The sequence below is a fragment of the Passer montanus genome, unplaced genomic scaffold, assembly GCF_014805655.1.
Source record: "Passer montanus isolate IOZ18808 unplaced genomic scaffold, ASM1480565v1 scaffold27, whole genome shotgun sequence".
Taxonomy (NCBI): Eukaryota; Metazoa; Chordata; class Aves; order Passeriformes; family Passeridae; genus Passer; species Passer montanus.
The window spans coordinates 3522970-3538147 of record NW_024367372.1 but is presented as its reverse complement, the minus strand read 5'-3'; the positions used below and the strand labels follow the sequence as shown (position 1 = coordinate 3538147).

General features: G+C 39.3%; 1 protein-coding gene across 3 annotated transcripts in view; it reads left to right on the top strand.

Moving 5' to 3' along the window:
* ASPG (asparaginase) overlaps nt 1–15178 on the top strand; it is a 44665-nt gene that overhangs the window by 20371 nt on the left and 9116 nt on the right. Inside the window, exons 8-13 of one of the 3 annotated variants that reach the window (XR_005627846.1) lie at nt 729–914; nt 3869–3982; nt 7298–7417; nt 8461–8556; nt 9412–9575; nt 9926–10019. Coding sequence is in view for 2 of the 3 variants with exons in the window: in XM_039712790.1 (XP_039568724.1) it covers nt 729–914; nt 3869–3982; nt 7298–7417; nt 8461–8556; nt 9412–9575; nt 9857–9905 (729 nt within the window). In the remaining variant the exon portion in view is untranslated. Of the gene's footprint in view, nt 1–728; nt 915–3868; nt 3983–7297; nt 7418–8460; nt 8557–9411; nt 9576–9856; nt 10020–15178 lie in introns of those variants that run through there. The other 2 variants (XM_039712790.1, XM_039712789.1) reach the window with 2 other exon arrangements.

The following is a 15178-nucleotide window of genomic DNA, read 5'->3' as shown; positions in this document are numbered from 1 at the left end:
GTTAGCCTCATGGGGGTTTACAGTGTATTGCATTTAGCATATGTGATCAGCAAGGAAACGTCTAGGTTGTTGAAAATACATCTTTCTAGGAAGAGGACTTTGCTAGGCATTCTCTTGACAGTATTCTCTTACAGTGAGGCACAATATCCATTTCAGTGTCAATTGTCCCAGAATATATAAGTGTCTCCAATTTAAATCAGTTTGTTTTAGGTTTAAAAACTTCATGCTTTGTTAGAATGCTCTTTCCTGAAAGGTGAAACACTCTGTCTCTTAGGCAGTCATTGGTTAACTAAACTCGTTGCTAAAGCAAAAAAAATCTGGGCAAGGGTGTGGAGTTCTAAACTTAGTTAATAACTCAACATTTATTTCATAAGTGTAACTGTACCTTTTTGTTGCACCAAACAGTGGTGCAATAGTACAGCCTGTTAATGGCACTTGATCAATAGCATCCTTTCTCACATCAACTAATGACTGTGCAAAACAGTTTATTTTAAATTCTAACCCTCCAGAAATTTTAAAGGAAGCCAGAGAAGAAAAGTCTCATTTTTAAAAGCTTGTTGTACAGTCTCAGTTATTGCAATAGGGAAGCACAGAAGGGTGTATGGCATGAAAGCCTGTAAGACTATAGCAGGGATAGTCCACTTTTAAAAATGGTGTTCCATATGTGAAAATTTTAAGGATGACCTAACATACCTTTTATTTCTGTTCCCTGTTTTGTTTTTAACCAGGTAAAAGCATTTCTTCAGCCTCCAATTGAGGGCATAGTACTTGAAACTTATGGGAGTGGCAATGCCCCAGACAAGAGAGAAGATTTGCTGGAAGAACTGAGGAAAGCAGCTGAACGCAAAGTGGTGATTCTGAACTGCACACAGTGCCTGCGTGGGTCTGTTAAAACAGTCTATGCAACAGGGCAGGTGAGGGGTGTCCAACCACTTCATTCCCCACTGCTGTGGAAAACAAACATCCCACTGATACTTGCTTTAAACTTCCAGCAGTCCCAGCATATAAAACCAGGTTTATTAACTGTAAAGTTGTTGCTCATAAAATAACTACATCTGAAAAAATCTTAAGCTGGAAGCATTTAAACGCATATCTACAAACAATATCCTGTTACTCCTGGTCTGAATAGTCAAAACAGGCAGCTCAAATCCCAAATCAGTGATTGCTCACTCCTGTCATGTGCAGCACTCCAGGATACTTTGCATTAGATCCGTAGTATCTCTCTCAGAGGGATTCCATTCAGCTAAAAGCTGGCTTAGGGGTCAGATGATCAAACAGAGTAGTATTTGATAGGATAACAGTTGCTTAGCTACAGCGTAGGAGCATGAAGAAAGCCAGTAGATGCAAGCAATATTCCAAATCCTAGTTCTTTATTTGACTGGAAGTACAACTGAATTCAGGGTGAGATTGGAGAACAGTATCTAAGGAATTGTCTGTATTGAAGAATGGAAATCAGTTTAGTTTAACCCACAAGGGTTGGCTTCAAGTAGGTTTTGTGTACATACTGTTAATATTCAGGGAACTTTGTAGTGTGTTTCTACCACAAGTTGTGTACCAAAACACAACATCACTGGGACTAATAAGAGCACAAAGCTGTATAAGAATATGTGCTGCATGTATTTGTGTGAGGGAAGCTGGTTTAACTGGCCTTTAGAAAAGGACCAGATATTAAATAGCCAAGAAGCAGTACCAGAGGGTGACTCATCCCTCTGCCTTGGACACCTGGTTTTGTTGGGAGCAACCACGCATCTGGCAGAGCCAGCCTCTCCTTTGACTGCATGGCAAACCTAAATATCCTGGTCTGGTGCTGAAACCTGCCTCTTTTAGCTTTGGTTTTGACTCAGCTTTAGATAATATTTGCACAAGGACTGTTTTGAGGAGAAATAAATGGATATTGTAAGACTTTCTTTATACCTCCTTAGTATCCAGACTTGGTATATTCTGATATGGGCTATTATTTGGATGTTGGTAAAACTTTTGCATAACTTTATGGAGATGTTTTGAGAATTAGGGACTTTTGCAAAGATCCCATGCTTTATAGCAAATACTCTAGTAATATGCAGATTATATAGAACAGCTCACTCGGAAGAGAAAAAGCAGTTAAGTCAATAAAAGACACCAAATTTATATTTGAAAAACAACATAAAAATGAACCCTAGGTTTTATGTGCTCTACTGCTTGAAATGAATTGCTAAAATTTATGGAAAGAAGAAGAAAACCCCTTTCCTATGCTTTGGTTAAAAGATTCTCCAAGTAGACGCCTAAAATGGCTTTCTGCACTCTGATCCAGACCGTTGATATGCTGAATTACAAGATTCTGCTTAGGTCTTACTGAACCAATTTAAGGCTGTGTAGAAATGTGTTCCTTTTAGCTTCCATTTTTTATATGGAGTTTGTACTATGTTGCTTCAGCCTCAGCTGGAGGCTGCCCTGTTTTCTTGGCATCTTTTGAGGAGAACACTGACCAAGGCAAGTCCTACAAAATTACTTCACACTTGTTCTTTCACTGCCTTCTCCTTTTCATGAGGAGCTGCTCAGTGGAGGAAGCATCATGAGTGAATGCTGTGAAGTTGCTGTAATGTTAATTTTACTTTGATTTTTCTTTAAATGAAATATTTCAAAGGTCTTTGCACATGGCTGGGCCAGTTTTTACTCATTTGAGTTAGTCAGGTAGGTCAGCTGAGTCCCTGGCTTCCCTTGAAGTGTTTGTTTTAATTAAATGAATGTCTGGCCTCTGATCCATCTACACAGTAGAAACTTGTAACTGTGGGGACTTTAGCTATAGGAAGGAAGCTGGGAAATCCCTTCCTCCTCCTCTCACAAACCCATTAAAAAAGCCCTAACTGTTCTTTGGTTAGCTTTGCAGGACAGGAAGTATTTCTCACCTTCTCTGTATATGGTTTCCCATGGGACTTCAAAAATTGTTACTCTGGGTCTTCTGGAGGTGGTTAATGAGCTAGTTAAGGCTCTGTATCCTGCTGAAAATATTAGTTAAGCCACAAAGTTTTGAAGCTGAAGCTTGTATACAAGTTATTTAAAAGTAAAATTCAGTGCAAAGAACCTAGTTCAAGATGCTTTAATGTGAGGCATCACATTATGGCAAAGAAGGTGGTCTGTGATTTGCCCAGGTACAGTTTAATGACAAAAGATCTGAAATCTCCTTTGTCTTTGCTGCCTTGTACGCTTACAAGGCTTGCTGATCATAGCAAAGATCCTTCTTCTTTTTGCTTTTGTTCAGACACTTTATTTTTTAACTACCAGAAAGATAAGTTAAAAAGGTCATTTTTTCAGTTGTTCTTGTCAGAACTGTGTAAATTACATATTTTAGTTCTATCTTCTAAATCATACACTGCTAGCACAGCCTGCAAGAATCTGAAAGCACTCCTGCTGTGAGCACGCTGTAGTGCTGGAATTCATCCAAAGTAATGCCCCATAAAAGAATGGTAAATATGTCTGTGTGAGAACAGCCTACTTGGCAGTGTTCAAAATGCCACTGGGTTAAAACAGAATAACTGCAGCTTTTCAATAAAGGGAATCTGACAACTCTGCAGATAGCTGATACAGACCTGTAACCTTTCCCTTTCAGCATAGTAAGCGACCGTGGCAAGCATTTGGTGGAATTCTTCAGTGCTATTGCAGGAAAAGGAATTTAAAGTAAAAGTCATCTTTATTCATATTGCTCTAGTATTTGCTTGGTATTTGATAACTGAAAGTACAAGAATTACAGTGGCAGTAGGAGGAGCAAGAGAGTGGAGGCTTGGCTGCACACTGCATTCTGTGTAGCTACTCATCTTCCAAACACCTTTTCTGTATGTGCAGGTATTTCTGAATGCTATGCTAATTAGAATCATTGTTCCCTTTTATTCAGATTCTCGCTGATGTTGGAGTAATTCCTGGAGGTGATATGACACCAGAGGCAGCCCTAACTAAACTGTCATACACGCTCAGCAAGAGAAACCTTAGCTGGGAGGAGAAGAGGCAGGTAAATATTTCAGTGACCTTGAAAGACTTTAAGTATCACATCTACTATGCTAACTTCTGCTTAGCTTCATGCCTTGAGCTTCTCTTGTATTTAAAAGCAGTTGGTTCACTTACTCTGTGAACAGCCCCATGTTTTTGGTTTTTTTTCTTATGGAAAATACTATTAAGCAAACAAATGTATGAAGACAGGGAGAGAAAAGAATTCTCTGCATAAGTCAGGTGAAGACTATGACTGAGCCATAAAAATGCCATCTTTAAATGTTAGTAGTCTAGCTAGGACACTTCTGCACTGAAAATTCTGTGTGGAAATTCTTATGGGAGACAGAATCCCAACCTTACTGAAGTCAGCAAAGATCTTGTCACTGATCTTAGTGTGGTGAAGATTTCATCCCAGACTCATTCACACAAAGCTTATTCTGAAAATAAATATTGCCTACAGCCTCTTCCTTTACAGCATTACTCATAACAATGTTAGATTTTATTTCTCTATGAGGAGATACACTTTATAACACATAAAAGTAGAGGATTATTCTAGAACCCGTTGTAACTCTTTTTAAAATCAAGAGTCTCTTTAACAATGTTCTTAGTGTTCATTGGTTGCTTAATTAAGGCTTTTTTTCCTGCAGGTTACATAGCTGTTTATTGTGTTCCTTTTATACAAGGAACATATAGCCATGAATTAGATAAGGGAGCAGCATTCTGCAGGAATGCATGAATTTCTGTGCTTGTGTGTAGTGAAATCTTAATCCTGACACTTTGGGAAATGACATCATGATGAGTCACTCTCCAGACTTAACACTGCAGGCACATGTGTATCTCATGATGGTGCTTTGTTTTTATTAACACCATAACAAACCTGATCATTATTTCATGCTCCCCATCTTCCCACCAGTAGCAGCTCTTGAGACAAATATATTTGGATACCTGTGATGCTAAGTGTAGTGGCTGAAAGTACCACTTACTGTGCTTAGACACAGTTTCAGCCTCTGAGCTTGCAGTTCTTTGCTAAAGCTGAGAAATGGGAGGAGGGGAGGAACTGTGTGTGTCTTTGGTGAGGATGCCTAGAACATACTCTGTGCAAGGACATGCCTGGCAGGTGACAGAGTGCTGTGAGGAGCAGGGGTATTGGATGTGTTTGTGCATTTGTGATGGAGCTGAGAGGGCCAAAACCACAGAGTAACACCATACAATTTCAGAAAGCTTTAAGCAGCCACTCTTCTTGTTCTTTAGCCCAGCCTTTTATCCCCCTCATGTTCATGCATGCACCTGTGTGCCCTCTGTTCCCTTTGTGACTGGTCAGTGCCCCTGGGCACTCCATGGCTCATTGCTGTCAGTGCTGCTCACCTGCTTTTCACACCTGTAGCCCACTGGTGATGAGGCTCAGCCCCAGTCCCACTCCCAGTCACCACAAACTGTGTACCTACACATTTGCACCTCAGGAACTCCAGCTCTTCACTGAGACCCCTTTGGCATACTCACTGACCCTGGAACATACATGCACTAGCTTGGGTTTTTTTTAATCTTCTTTTAATCTTCTTTTAATCACTTTAATCTTCTTGCACAGTGGATTATTTGACCTGGGACAGGAGAAACCTTCCCAGTCTTGCCTGGGTGTGTGAGTTAAAACTTGAGATCCAGTTTGCTGAGGTGAGATAGCTGACTTACTCAGGTGAGGATTTGATGATAAGGTGGTTTAGGTACCGTGCCACAAGATAATTCTGCATTTTCATGTGCTGCCCTTTGGATTGTGCTACATGGTTTTTGTATGGTGGTGTGCTGGACCTCCTTTATATGGTATGAAAAACAAAATAACTTTTGCAATTTCTTTGAGTTATGCAGGATTGGTTTCCTCATTTGACTCATTTTACAGACCCAAAAACAATTGTGCTGGCACAACTAAGAGACCAGCATGCTGCATTGCCTGGGCAGGAATGAGTTATAGAGACCAGGAGAAGAAGAAAGCCTGGAAATATGTTGTCTGTGGCAATATCTTCAGCTAAACATATCACCAAACAATAGTCTCCCAAGAGACAGAAGCTCTCCTGAAGCTGGCGTGGTTATTTTGGGATTCTTTTTCAACATGAAGAGCAAGGAATGTGCCCCCAGACACATACAAATGTCTGAAGAGCTGGTAGGACTGAATGAGGCACACAGGGTTTTGCACTGGGTGCATTTAGCACAGGTGCCAATTGCTAAGGTTACCTGTGTAAAGCAATGATCTCAACCTGTCAAATTCTCAAAGTGTGCCAAAGCAGTTGGTATCCTCTGAGTTACATGTACATGGGACTCTTCCAGCAGACAGCTATGGTGTTGTCAGCTCTTGAAGGGTTTTTTTTTTTAATCAAGGGCATGCCTAGACATAAGTAAACCTGGGGCATTCCTCCTGCCAACATCACATCTGTTTCTTGCAAACTTTCACAATCCTGCTTTTTAAAATTCTAATTGAAATAACTATGTGCTTTATAGCTGCATCAGCAACCTTTCCTGAAAGAGTGCCAGTGAGTAAAATTGTCAGAATTGAGGAAACTAGTTGCTTTTTCTTGATGACTGTCTTCTATCTGTGTTCTCCAAGTTTCCCAGAGTTTGTTGTTTAGAGTATTTTAATTTCTTTATTGCCCTATTCAAATACTTTCTACACATGAATTGGCTGACCTTTTTACATTTTGATTTGGGGCTTTTTTTCCCAGTTATATTGGAGGCACCCATCCTGCAAACTGTTACATGCCTGTTTGGATACTGCATGACTACTACCACTGTAAATTCTCTGCATTCAAAGCTGGATCTATGTCCAAATTGTAACAAAATCAGGGCTAATGGAGCTGTTTGAAAACCCATGGAAATACATGACTGTCTACAGGCAGCACTGGGCTTTGTTTTGAGGTCTATGTACACGGTCTGTGTAGGAGTCCTGAGGTTTGTGAATGCTGGCAAGAGGCAGCAGCATTTCAGAATATTCTGGTCATAAGCCTCACTCTGCTCATTACTCATTATCTTTGTGTTGTTAAGTAGGCTGCAGCTTACCCCACTAGGGAACTTTTGTCCGCATATTCTAAAATTTGGAGTATTTTGTTATGTGCTTATTTTGGTTTTCTTTGCTTTGGAAGAAAGTTTTGTTTGCCTGTCTCTCTCCCTCCTTTGTCTTTTTAAACGTGCAGTCTGCATGGGACAGTAACTATTTCTTTAATCTTTTGTCTGCATTCAATTAGTTTCCATAATTCCTCCAAACAGTTTTCTAACTTGATTCTAAGGTTTTTTTTATTAGACTACCACCATTTTTTTCTTCTGCTAACAAAGGGTTTGATTGCTTGCTTTTCAGATGCTGAGTGAGAATCTAAGAGGAGAAATGACTGTTGTACCCACAGGAGCCAAGATCTCTTTGAGAGATAGCAAGTTTATTCAAGTGATTGCCAAATCTCTAAGTATCAGCAGCAAGGAGGTATATACTTAAATATTTAAAATTAGTATCATGTAAAGCTGTAAACTGAGTTAAATAAGCCTAGATTAAAGATGAACAGCAAAGCTGAAAGAAATTTGGAATATGGAGTTAGGGAGAAAGGACATAATGACAATTCTATAACTAAAGTGTTTTTAATTAAAAACATATTAATGTTTTCCCACCCCTCCTTTGTAGCCCTCTCTTGGGATTACTTTCTTGGCTGGCTGGTTGCAATAACAAGCCTCAGACAGATGCTGTAATTCAGGGTATCAATGATATGAAGAATTGCTTTATATTTTTGTGGTCAAATGTATTGACAGTTTGGAGCAATCCAAATAATAATGGGTAAAACAGCTTAATTGTACATGCAGTCATAGAAGGCTGATACTAAGGAAGAATTACACAAGTGCAATTTGTGGTGTTTAGTCCCTCCCAATTATAAAATATAAATATAAATCGGATAATATAGTAGTGGTTATACAAATACTCACTTTTCTCTTGACTTGGGTTCAGGGAAGATGGGATTTTTATGAACTGATGAATGCTGAATGTATTCTTTAGTTCTTCTTTAGTAAGCATAAGAAATGGGAGAATATTCAGGGGGCCTAGGAGGCTTGTCAGTGTTGGTTTGAAAGTACAGGTTACACAAATATCTGAGGAATAACATTAATAAAATTGATCCAGTCCTGAGGATATGGTCTTTTCCAACTCCCACCAGCACTGTTTCTCCTACTGTACTGATGTGTAGCTCTGGCAGTACAGAGATGGCAATTAGTGTGTGCACCTTAAGTGGTTTATAAAGATATCAGGTACTTGTAGTGTTGCCAGAGAGGAGTCTAAATCTTATGAATGTGAGAGTGACAAAATGTAAAATAAACACAAGACTTCTTTCCTTCCAAGAACTAAATGCTACAATTTCAAAATATACAAATGACTAATTTGGAAACTTTACATGAGAGCTAGGGCAGTGTTTTTACGATTTGGGTGTCAATTGAATTAGAGGTGAGGCTGATATTAAATGTTTAATTTTATTTGTTTCTCAGGAGTTAGAAGCTGTACGAGATGCATTAATTCCACCTTTGGCTTGTGCTGCTGCTAAACTGGGTGACATAGATGCACTAAGAGCCATAGCAGAAATGGTAATGTAGAATGAACAGTGTGTACAAACCATTAGTTTAAAAATAGAACTGTAATTGATGATAGGAAGCCATACTCATGGAAAGTGACAACCTAAGTTTTAGAGTCAAAGTGCTATGACAGTTACAAATGGTTTCTAGACTTCTTGGTCTTTTCCTTTCAGAACTGGTATGTTCTTGTCCCTCTCTGTTTTTCAGCTGTTTACATTTTCTTTTGAACTGTGAAAATACAGGTAGATTAAAATGCAAGTTCTTATCTGCTAACTTTGGAACATTTTAAAATGATTTGTGCTGCTTTCTTTTCACTTAACTTTATGCATATTCATAGTATCCACCTTTTGGATGTAAATCTGTCAGGAATAAAAAAAAGAACTTCAAAATTATATTTAAGCAAAACACAGTGCAATGCTAATTCAGGATTTCTGTCTCTCCAGAGCTCTGATCTGGGTTATACCCAAAGAAGAAACAGGCATTTCCCTGTCATCTCTTTTCTTTTTTCCCCCTCTTTGCCTTGGTTTACCCTACTATTGAGATTTTGGTAATGGACCTCAAGAAACGATAAATATATCTTGAAAGTAGGAATTAACTAAGGCAAGAACAATCAGCAGTCTATGGGCACAAAGCTGCTGTGTGGTGTGCTGTAATGAGGAATATATTTCAGTGGGAAACATGCAGGAGGTGGAATAAATATCTTTATTGGCACTAAAACAATGCTGCAAGATAAACTTTATGCTTGACAGGCTTAACAATTTGGTGGCAGAATTAAATGTGATGTATACACCCTACTGTGTGACGTTTGCTACAGCTTGATGTGCAGCCATTACCTTTTTGGCATGTGAAGGATGTGTCCTTTTGTAGGGTGGAAACCTGAGCTGTGGCGACTACGACGGCCGAACTCCACTGCACATTGCAGCCTCTGAAGGGCACCTGCCCTTAGTTGAGTATTTGTTGATGTCTGGGGCGACTGTTTATGCCAGAGACAGATATGGATCTACCCCACTGATGAACGCCATCAAGTTCAGGTAACCATTCATGTGCTGCTCTATATAAGGTTTATAAACCTCTTGTCATTTGGGATTTCAACTCCATCCATCCTGTGTTCTTGTCCGGTCTCAGCAGTCATGTGTAATTGACAGCAGTTAAAATAACACATATCAGCTTATTTCAAAGGATGTGACTAGCCTAAATGAAAAGATTTTTTAAAATAATGTGCAGTGAAAGCAAATAACGTGGTATGCATGCAGAATTTTAGCATAAGGTAATTATTGCTGTCCTCCTGCCAAGACTTTGTCCATAATTTCAGGGCTCCACTCTTTATTCTGAAGCTTCCTTATAAAACAGAGCCAAACTGATCACTCCTTTTGATTGTCAGAAGTGAGAGTGCAGGACCATGGGCTGTCTGCTCTCTTTCTGCCCTTCCCTTTCTCATCAAGACCAGACTGTTTCAGTTGGCACAAAACATACCGGTAGGTTGACATGTTTTAATCTTCTCCTTCCACCAGTGCTTTCCTGAGTCTCTTGCTGGATGACTGGTTTTTTGATTTTTCCCTTCCACCCACTCATAATTATATGGGATGGTTGCATGGCTCTGCCTGCTTTGTGGATTTCCTCTTCCTGCTGTTATGAATGTCAGCAGTTCTTGAATGGCAGTCATGGACTTGCTCTTTACTGGTCTCTTCCATGTTGTATAGTCCTAAGGAATGGCCATATCACAGAGTATAAAAGTTATCAGTAATCGGAATTTAATTTTCTAAGATTTAGTTTGTATAGCCTGGGGATTCATAGAGCCATTGGTCTTCCAGCATGTTAGAAGCTGCACACCATAATCTCTCCTTGTCTTTGATCCACTTTCAGCTCCTTATCTCATATTCAGTCAGTATCATGGCAGGAGAAAAGCCAATTTTTTCTGTAAAAGAGCTCAGATGGATTGAATTTTCATGGTCTTTCTGGGTGAATGTCCCCAGATATTCCTACAGCTTTCTAATGTTGACAGGTTCACCTGGTCTGTCAAGCTGCACTTAGCTCCCTGGGAGGTCTGACAGTCCTGGATTACCATGGGCTGCAGGAATAACTGGAAGGCTTCTTCTGTTTCCAAGAGCAGCTGTGGAAAGCTCACCAGGCTCTCTGACTGTGAGAGCTGGCGTGCGGCGTGGCCGCGCTGTGCTATTGCCATTCCTCCTGCATGGTCCCAAACAGCTTGGTGGCTGCTGCTTTACCTCATGAATAAATAAACTCTGCAGTCTTAAAGCAAAAACAAGCCCAACAGCAAATCAAACAAATAACCTTGGAGTTGAATAGAGGTGGCTCTGGTCCAATGTGAGAAAATGCTAAAGCATTAGATACTATTAGATGTTCCTGCAAATCAGGCACCTACTTTTTTTACCGCACCCATCTACCGCCTGAGGAATTTCACATGAGCTTGTTGTTTGGATTCCTTAGAATTGCCACTCCTATATTCGACTCCTACTATGACTCTTAAGCTCTTTCAAACTGCACACCCATTTTGATGCAGGGAATTGTAAAAGGAAACGGCACCCTGACCATTTTCAGTTTCTCTTTTTGTTTCTACTGTTGGAATGAGAGGAAGAGTTGACTTAGAACTAATCTCATAAATGTGTATTTATGATCTGCTGTGTACTCACACTGCATTTCACACTGGTAAGCATATAAAGGAGAATGCTAAAGAGCAGACAGCTGTATATGTGTGTAATTAGATACCCACTAAAAAGATTTCTGCTACAGAAGTATTTAAATTCTATTTATTAAACACTTGCGAGCTGAAAGTGAAGAGATTATCCTGATAGAAAGTGGCAGAGAGGGAAGGAGTTGGGGGGGGAAACTGATGATAATGAGTAGTCAATGCTTTAAACTGTTTAATATTGTAACTTTCTCAATTTTACTGAACATTGCATCATCTTAATCCCATTTTCTGAGAATTAATATTTGTTTAATTGGCATTTAACTGCAATACAGTATCCACTCATCTTAAAAACAGCTTTCTTCTAGTCTTTTATGTAACATTTCTCAGTGGCTTGCCTTTTAACCAGCGTGCAAACCTGTATAATGATGACTGATTTCTCTCTTCCATTTATTAATTTGTAAAGATGACCAGGAGTTATGTCTCTTCTTAAAAGCTTCTTAACATAGCACTGTCAGCTGATAGACCAGTGACTTGATTTATGTCAATGACAGTCTCTTAAATTTTTTGACTTTAAGTGACTCTTTCTTTGTTTCTTTTTAAATAAGAAATAAACTACTGCATTTCCGCTTTTTCATTTGTAATTCTGCCATTTGCCTGTAGTCTCTCTCACTTAATGCATGAAACTAAACAGACCACTGTTAATCTAGGCCAGTTGCTTGACATATCAAAATAAGTAGCATTCCTTTAATTTCTTACAGCACCCTCAAGGGATAATTAATTTTCAAAACAATAGAATAATATTTTTTTAATAACAGAAACTCTCTCAGCAGGAAAATGTCTTGAATAAAAATTGTGTATATTTTAAGTAGTAAAAGTGCTTCCATTTACTTGTAGAGCAGTGGTAAAAGGTTGAAAATGGGGAGTTGCTCATACAGTGCTGTGAGAACATCAGATTAGAGGTAGTAAAATTACCTCCCACGTAAATATGAATTTAAATACTTGATATTTTGAAAGGTTACATTTACATTACTTCAGGTAATCTAAGGCAGAGAAAAAATCTACCTACCATTGACTCCAAGAAGCACATTGAAGCCTGTCCTTACAGTGTTTGAGCACAAAATTCCCACTGATACCATGCAGAAAACCAAATAAGTGAAACTAAGCTGATCCTGCCATAACCATTCTGGTTGCTAGGGGAGCAAGCATGAAAAAGAATGAAGCCAGTCAAGTTTGGATATACATTACACCTGCATTTCTTTAAGAGAGTTGGTGGAAGGTGTGCAGCCTAAGGCCCCAGTCCTGCAAACTCTTACATGTGTGTTAATTTCACATGTATGATTCATCCCTTTTGAAGTTGATTCACTTTTAATAAGTATCTGCCAGGTGAGGGCCTGGGATGACAGCTACTGTACAGAACCTGGATTCCTGTGAATCCAGAGCCCTCATGAACTGGTAAGAGTGTGGATGTCTTTACCTAGAACTCAAACTTTGCTCATAGTGCTGAATGTTGAAGACTGCACCAAATCAGATAGTCTGCTATTAATATATTAAAATATTAGTATACACTCGAGTTTTAATGCCCAGTGTTATCAATAATGGAACCTAGCAGGTAGGAAACACTACAAATGTCTTTATTTACTTGGTTTTTTTCCTTCAGAGAGGGATGAATAACTGATACTACTAAAGTAGTTATGCTCAAGTAGCATATGCAGAATAATGTTTCTACAGCCTGTGTCTGACCAAGAGCCTTGGTTTAGTGACAGAACACAGTAAGAAAAGGGAGGGTCAGGAACAGCTCACAGGTGACAATGCCAAGCATTTGTTTTTTGCTAAGCATTATGAGGTGGGGCTAAAATGAGCATGGAGCTGTGCAAGCCAGGGCTGACATGGGGAGGTTGCCATCCCTCTGCACCTTGAGCACTGACTGTCCAGCAGTTCTTCTGTTCTTGGTTTTGTGCTGTCACCTTTGAACAGTTCCCAAGAAGTTCATGGCTTATGACATCACCTGAACTTCAGAGCAGCTCAGCTGTGACCCTTGTGAGGGTTTTGTAATGCCACAGGAGAGCAGCACTTGAAGAAACAATTTCTAAAGACAAATACCTCTCCTGTGCCTAAGACATAACAGTATCAGAAAATTCACAGGCAGGCTCTTGAGATACGAGGAACGCCCTAGTGGCAGGGACAAGGCAGCAGGAGTGGTGCTCGGAGAGGGCTGAAGTTTGTTCAGAATGTCGATAGCGCTCGGGTGCAAGCAGGAACACGCTGCAGCGCGCCTTGCCTCCAGCATACTTCTCATGTTGAGTGGTGGGAATGTCAGCGGTGGTCTCTTTGCTTTCTTGGACTTCACAGCCACACTACTAAATCTGACACTTCTAGAATTTGCATTACTATTTGTCCCTAGTCTTCCTTTCCCTTGCCCTGTCTTTAACAAGCAGTAGTACACAGCGCTTCTTCCCATTTTTCCAAGAAATGTGACTTTGAATGACTCATAGGGACATTGTACTTCTGTTTAGAAATGCTTTATTGTAAGCATTTATTGTAAACACTATCAGTTACAATGCTTACAAACTTAATTTATTTCAAATTACTTTTATTTTTTCCTTGTTTAAATTTGCTGTATTAAATGAGCAGGGTAAATGATCCCAAATCTGTCTGTAGCAGATATTTACAGAGTCCCACTCAGAGCAGTAATGGCTGTGTGGTGTGAGTGGGGTGTGAAGGGCTGTCTGGAGAGATTCTTCCTACCAGTAAGGAGTAAATAGTTACAACAGGAAGAGAAAATCTGTCTTTTTGCTGGTATCTAGAGATACAGACCTCATAGGTGGAGCACACTGAGGGAAGATACCACACATTACATGCGTTGCAGCCTTTAATCTTTTAGTGCTGTCCCATAGCAAAGCTTTTGTTTTAAAAAATGCTAATTTCGTGCTGAGATTTCCTGTATAAGGTGCGAAATGAAGAACACTCCAGGGCAGTCCTTGGAGAGTAAACAGACACTCCCCATGTTCTGTTCAGTACCCAATGAGAGCCTGAGTGAACAGACATGTTCTACTTTAATCTATTTCAGGTCAAACTTCATTTCAGCTAATTACTGTTTGGGTTAAGACTAAAAACTAAAAAATTCATACATGTAGAATTTATGCCTTACCATGGGTTGAAGAGTAGGAGAGCATGCCATTATTTGCTGGCTCAAGGAGATGCTTGTGGATGACGAGCCATGTCGTAAGGGACCCACCTGAGAAAATATTTTAGATAACTGAAAAAACTTGAGGCATGTGCTGTCCCAGCAATGCTTTGGTATGAAGCAAAGGAAGATTTTTTTTTTTTACTGTCACCTGGAACAAAGTACAATTAAAAAAAAAAAATCTATCTCCTAGGGTCATTAACCTGTGTTTGGAAAAGAAAGATGATTCCTATAGCACAGGTACAGTTCTTTGGTTAGTTTAGAAACTAAAGATATTTTATGGAACATAAAAGCTTACATAGGCTTCATATAGATAACTGTAAAGTAACTTCTGACTGAAGATGGAATTTCCTAAAAACAGGCAGAGGGATTAGATAACTAGTTTAGTCCAATTCAAAAATGGAAAGGCCCATTGCTACCACCAAGTGATTTAGCAGAAAGTGTATGTGAGCATACTTCTTTATTTTTAATTACTGCAGATGATCTTTTAGGTAATTGGTTGGAAAAATTCATGTATTTCCTATAAAATGACAAGTCTACCTCTTTATTTGGAAGTGTTATATTATAGCAATTTACTTAAAATAGGAACTATGAAACTACTGCTGATTTACTGGAGTAGTAGCTCTTTCTGGAGAAATAAACCTGTGTTTTGAGTTGTACACTAGATCAGTTGTTTAACAGAGGATCATTCTGTCATCTCCTTTTCAAACCTAGTTCTAAACCTTCCCCTAGGTTAGTTATGAAAAACGTATTTTGCAGATTTTTTACTTGTCATGTTATTTTCTGCCCACAATAGTACC